At 36.6% G+C, this 6,725-nt stretch overlaps 1 protein-coding gene across 1 annotated transcript; it reads left to right on the forward strand.

The window, feature by feature from the left end:
• The first annotated feature begins 1,826 nt into the window (after positions 1–1,826).
• Positions 1,827–6,172, forward strand: NKX2-4 (NK2 homeobox 4). The gene is made up of 2 exons (XM_040351173.1): positions 1,827–2,400; positions 3,291–6,172. Exons 1-2 carry the CDS (start codon positions 2,034–2,036, stop codon positions 3,953–3,955), a joined length of 1,032 nt encoding a protein of 343 aa, XP_040207107.1. The 5' UTR covers positions 1,827–2,033; the 3' UTR covers positions 3,956–6,172.
• The last annotated feature ends 553 nt before the right edge of the window (positions 6,173–6,725 follow it).

Genomic DNA, 6,725 nt, shown 5'->3' on the forward strand with positions numbered 1-6,725 from the left:
TATATTGAGCGTTACCTTTATGTCAAATTGCTGGGATGATAAAAGACTCTACAAAACCGACATAATCATACCATTCATTTATTGTCCCATTTTCATGGTAAAACACAGATGACTTTTTTGTACATTGTACACATCTTACATGGGGACACCTTTTAATTGTCTATCCAAGGTGCTGGAATTTTAATTGCTGCCAGTATGTTCTAGGTGGCTCCTATGAGGATATCCTGACCTCCAAACCGGTGAGAGCAGTGAGATCTGTTATATTGTATGTATGATATTATAAAAAGTATATATATATATATATATATATATATATATATATATATATATATATATATATATATATATATATATATATATATATATATATATATATATATATATATATATCGCATGAAATATTAGATATGATTTTATAATAATATGACATATTAAATATTGGATATGATGTTATAATAATTTTATATTAAGTATTATATGATGTTACAATAATATGTTATATTATGTCTTATATGATGTTATAATAATATGTTATATTATGTCTTATATGATGTTATAATAATATGATGTTTTAGGTATTATATATGTTGCTATAATAGTGTGTTGTATTAGGTATTATATATGATGTTATAATAATATGTTATGTTATGTTATGTAGTATATGATGTTATAATAGTGTGTTGTATTAGGTATTATATATGATGTTATAATAATAATATGTTATGTAGTATATGATGTTATAATAGTATGTTGTATTAGGTATTATATATGATGTTATAATAATATGTTATGTAGTATATGATGTTAGTATGTTGTATTAGGTATTATATATGATGTTATAATAATATGTTATGTAGTATATGATGTTATAATAGAATGTTGTATTAGGTATTATATATGATGTTATAATAATATGTTTTGTTATGTAGTATATGATGTTATAATAGAATGTTGTATTAGGTATTATATATGATGTTATAATAATATGTTATGTTGTGTAGTATATGATGTTATAATAGTATGTTGTATTAGGTATTATATATGATGTTATTATAATAATAATATGTATTATATGATGCTATAATAATATATTATGTCTTACATGGTATTTTAACAATATATTATGTATTTCATGATGTTATAATAATATATAATATATTATAATAATAGGATATATTATGTATTATATGATGTTATAATAATATATAATGTATAATAATAGGATATATTATGTATTATATGATGATATATTAATGTGTTATATGATGTATTATAATGAATACGTTATATTAGACTATGGTAAGTCCCCTGATGTGCCAGCTGTAGGTGATGTGTTGGGGTTTGGGGTGGTGCGGTCCCAGGCAGGACAGGAGTGCAGGGACGTCACACGTGCCCCGCTGTCACTGCTGTCACCGCAGCTCCTCGCACTTGTTGCTGATGCCGCCGGTGTCACTGATAAGGAAGAAGAAGAAGCCGGAGCTGATTTTTTATTTGTGCCCCAGGCTGTATTTCAAGAAGTCTTCTACTTACTGTGAGTGAACCTGATGGGGGTCCCTTTCTGCCATAGATGAGCGGTCCCTGCAGGTGGGAAAGTCCTTGTCTCTCTTGGGGTTGGAGGTGTCCTCCTGAGATGATGATTCCTGGAGAGGACAGACACACATCCCAAGTCCCCACAAGTCCAGGAAAAAGTCTCCGGCTGACATGATGGGCGTCATTAGGAAAGTAACTGAATGTTTAGTCAATGATGTGGGGAACGTGTGAATGAGTGTTGTGTGTCGGTTGTATGTCGCCCCTCCCAAGTCTCCCATTCCCTCCCCCCACCCCCCCCAGTGTGTGTTGTAAACCTGGCTCCAGGCTAAAATAAACCCGAGATAAGAGAGCTTAGGGCTCGCCTACTTTGGAAAGGCGATCAATCGGATCTCAGGCGTCCTCCAAGCACTCTCTTACGTAGACATCATCCACAAGGAGAGAGAATTGACACTACACAAGGCTGATCTGATCGCCACTTTTTTTACCTGCTTGGTCGCTGAACCATGTCGTTGAGCCCAAAGCATACAACACCCTTTTCAGTGACCGACATCCTTAGCCCCATTGAAGAGACCTACAAGAAGTTTGGTGGCATGGACAACAGTGGCAACCTAAGCACTTCCCTCAGCGCCTACAGACAGAGCCACGTTTCCCAGGCAGGAATGCAACAACATATGGGCCACAATGCCACTGTCACCACCACCTACCACATGCCCCACAGTGTCTCCCAGTTCTCACATGGTGCCATGGGAGGCTACTGCAATGGAAGTATTAGCAACATGGGAGATATCTCCTCTTACCAAGATACCATGAGGAACAGCGCAGCTGCCACTGGATGGTATGGAGCCAACCCAGATCCAAGATATTCAACAAGTAAGTACTTATACCTCTAAATAAAATCTTCTGCAGCTTGTTGCATGTGCTTGAACTGTTTGGTAGAGGGTCACCTTGGCATAAAAGTTATGGGGCACCCGAGGTGTAGTAGCTAATGTATGAGGAACCCAACCCTCTGGAAGAGAATCACCTTGGCATACACATTATGGGGCACCTGAGGTGTAGTAGATAAGGTTTGAGGAACCCAAACCTCTGGTAGAGAATCACCTTGGCATAAAAGTTAGGGGCAGCTGGGATGTAGTAGCTAAGGTTTGAGGAACCCAACTCTCTGGTAGAGGATCACCTTGGTATAAAAGTTATGGGATAGCTGATGCGCAGCTAAGGTTTGAGGAACCCATACCCTCAAGTAGGTCAAATGAAATGTTGGAGACCCCTCAATTCATATTTGAATATTAGGACGATGGTACACCCCTTATTTGATTGTATTTCCTCAATTATAAAAGGTTAAATCATACCTTGGTATACAAATTATGGGGTAGCTGAGGTGCAGCTTGGGTTTGAGGAACCCAACCCTCTGGTAGAGAATCCCCTTGGCATAGAAGTTTGGGGCAGCTTTGGTTGAGTAAATAAGGTTTGAGCAACCCAACCCTCTTGTAGAGGGTCACCTTGGTATAAAGGTTTTGGGGTAGCCGAGGTACAGCTTAGGTTTGAGTAACCCAACCCTCTGGTAGAGTATCACCTTGGTATAAAAGTTAGGGGTAGCTAAGGTATGAGGAACCCAACTCTATGGTAGAGGGTCACCTTGGTACAAAAGTTATGGGATAACTGAGGCGCAGTTAAGGTTTGAGGAACCCATACCCTCAAGTAGGTCAAATGAAATGTTGGATAAAGGACTTGAAGTATCAACCTCCTAATTGAATGTATGTCAGTTTCTAGATTCATGGGACCGTCTACCGGTATGAATATGGCTGGCATGGGCACTTTGCAAGGGATAGCGGAAGCCGCCAAATCAATGGCCCCTCTACATGCAGCCCCCAGAAGGAAAAGAAGAGTCCTCTTCTCTCAAGCGCAAGTCTATGAACTGGAAAGGAGGTTCAAGCAGCAGAAGTATCTCTCAGCTCCTGAAAGAGAGCATCTGGCCAGCATGATCCACCTCACCCCTACTCAGGTGAAGATCTGGTTTCAGAATCACAGGTACAAGATGAAGAGGCAAGCCAAGGACAAAGTCACTCAACAACTCCATCAAGAAAGTAACTTGTGCCAGCAACAGTCCCCTCGCCGTGTGGCTGTTCCAGTTCTAGTCAAAGATGGCAAGCCTTGCCAAAACGGCTCCAACACCTCAACCACAAGTCAACAGGTATCCCAACAACAAAGCAGCTCCAACGGTGTATTGTCATCTTCCAACGGCGCTGTCCATCAGCACCAGAATCAACAGGTTAACTCTTTAAACCAAGCTCCAGAGTTAGAGGAAATGTCACCTAGCCCTCAATCCCTCCACAACCAGGTGGCCAACATGGCACAGATGGACGCTTCCAGTGTAGACTACACCAATGGTATGGTCAATACCAGTATGCTCTACGGAAGAACGTGGTGAAGAAGACTCTTGGATGGGGAGAGGTCAAGAGTTACTGACCGTCTCTGTTCTTTGGGAGACTTCACTTCTATGGTGGGTTCATGAGCTGACCTTTTTATTATCAAATGTTCTTTTTTTTTTTTTTTTTTTTAGGACTGCTACAAAAAAGTTACAATAGGGTTGGATGAAGCTGTAATAAATGATCCAGAAGGACATTACAGATCGGTCACCCGTAGACTACTCCCTAATTTTCTAAATGGAACAATTGCAAAATTGATCAAAACATTAACTTAACGGAATTTGGGGGAAACGTCATTGTGAATTTTTGTATAGCGAGATAAAAAAACTACCTCGCAAAAAAACAAAACAAAAAAACAAAAAAAAACAGCGTCACACTGTTTTATTGACATTTTTGAGTTTACAAAAGACTGCCAGCTATGTAACATACGAACTAATCAGGCTGTTAGTATGTGTTTAATAATGAACGATTTAAATTATAGTATTTTATAGACATTTTCTCTTTGCAGTATTTTATAGTTATTTTTTTTCTTTGTTTGAGGAATGTGGTCTATAACATTCTACATCTGGAATACTCTCTTAGATAATTCTTCAAATGTAGCTGCTATGATCATGAGTTTAATGTCTTTATTTTTATTTTATTATTGTATTTTATATCATTTTATATTCACTTCCTCAAAGTAGAAAGCCAGAAGTGAAACGACCCTTTCATATTCTGGTCTCGCAGAACCTAATTGAAATTGGATCATTATTACTTTTTTTTTTCATGGATGCTCCACTCATAGATGAAATAATAAAACAAATATTGCTTATTGGGGTATCCCAATATTGGGGGGTTTAAATGAAAAATGAATCAAGCGAACTTTTATTTTTCAACTGAGAGCCACCCACCAGATTATTAACCCGTCCTGTATTTATTTCCATGTGTGGTTATTTTAAATGCCTTTTTTTTAATCATTTTCTAAATGTTCATTACACAAGAAATCGCCACCTACAAGCCTAATTATTAAGATACAATCTGAAGAATGATTAAATTAATAAAACAATATGTCTAAACTGGAACTACTCAGCGCTTGGATTGATTTGATAAAGCAGAGGTCAAATGGTGAAGATGATGAATCAAATGCTTCTAAATTAATATTTTTTTTTAACTTATTGTCTTGTTAATCTATATAAATTAATATTGTAAGTTTAGTCCATTCTAGAAATATAAAAAAAAAAATACAAAAGACGTGTTTTATAATGACATTTATTTTCTCCTTTTATTTTATTGTTTTTTTCTTTTCCAGATGTTTTACAATGATCCATAATATTATCGGATCTTTTAGTATGTGGCGTTCAGGTGTTCCAAAATGTTGTTAATATTTCCATTTCTGTTCGGGAAATATTAAATTAAAAAACGAAAAAACAAAAAAAACGCACACACAATTGGTGGTTTTCCTATCAGACTGTTGCATTCTGAAATGCATCAATGGTGTGTATGGAAGAGATGCAATTGGACGACCCCATAGTCTGCCTGGCAGTGGTAAAGCAGGTGCACCTAGTTAGGAAGGGGGCTTAATCTATGATAAGGACACATTCCTGGCAGAATGGAATAAGTTGGGTGGGGGGCATTGAACTAACGGATCTTTGTTGCTTTTGAGAAGAAACATGTCTCCAAGCTTTGCAGTTCAGATGTGTAATAAGCATACGAATGTGCTGACTAGGTGAACCTCATTAACTGAAGAGGAGGATAAGAGTCCCCACACAGAACAGTCCCGAAAGGGTACTTGGCCCAAGCAGGACAAAGGCAAAATCTAAAGTTCATCTGCATTTCAGAAATCCCCCATAATAAAACCAGTCTGTGGATATTACAATGTCCAGACTGCTGGTTTGTCTTTAATTCAACCAAAATGTGGCTGCTAAAAAAAAAAAATGGTTGGAGGAGGGGGCAGGTAGGGGAGATTTAAGAGATAGAATTTACTACAATGCCATCAGTTGACTGGCTACATTCTCTGATGTTCCATTCTCAGCAATGAAAACCCATGGAAGCCAAAGGCATGAGTTACATAATTTGTAATCAGCAGGTGGGCTGAATATAACAAATGGCTACTATTTGTTGTGTTTCCTTGCTAATATGTACAATACTGTACAGATTTATTGTCCCTTCTAAACATTGGGGGATAATGCTATTTTGTAACTTTCAATGGATTTACCACTAGAGGAATTAATAAATGATTTGCAAATGTGTCAGTTGTTCTGTTTATCACCTTTTTTTTTTAATTGGGTGAGTGTACTTTCCTTAGTTTATTTAAATCTAATAGAATTTTAGATTATAGAATGCTATCTTATATAGCAATTGTTACAGCTATCAAAATGACCTAGTACTTCTGTTGCATTTTGATCGTTTTTATATTATGTAGTCAATTTTTGTTGAATGATGTACTGTTACAGAATGATTTAAATTTAATTTTACATTATAGCCATTACAGACAGAGTGTATACATTACATTTATCATTTGTTTACTGTAGATTGGCAAATACAGTAAAACCTTGGTTTGAGAGTAACTTGGTTTGAGAGTGTTTTGCAAGACAAGTAAAATGTTTTAATAATTTTTGCCTTGATATAAGAGTAACGTCATGTCACAACTGAGTATAAAAAAGAAGAGTAGCAATATGGTTACATTTAATGAAGGTACAACATTTAGAAACTTATTGCTACACTTATGGTACACATGGTGGTTTTTTGTGATGAAAAACATTTTTTAAAACGTCATTTAAAATGACCGTGCGT

This window comes from Rana temporaria, chromosome 4, assembly GCF_905171775.1.
Source record: "Rana temporaria chromosome 4, aRanTem1.1, whole genome shotgun sequence".
Taxonomy (NCBI): Eukaryota; Metazoa; Chordata; class Amphibia; order Anura; family Ranidae; genus Rana; species Rana temporaria.

Coding starts and splice junctions, on each gene's coding strand:
- NKX2-4 (XM_040351173.1), top strand. CDS start 2,034: ATGTCGTTGAGCCCAAAGCATACAACACCCTTTTCAGTGACCGACATC. Junction 2,401..3,290: donor AGATCCAAGATATTCAACAA/GTAAGTACTTAT, acceptor AATGTATGTCAG/TTTCTAGATTCATGGGACCG.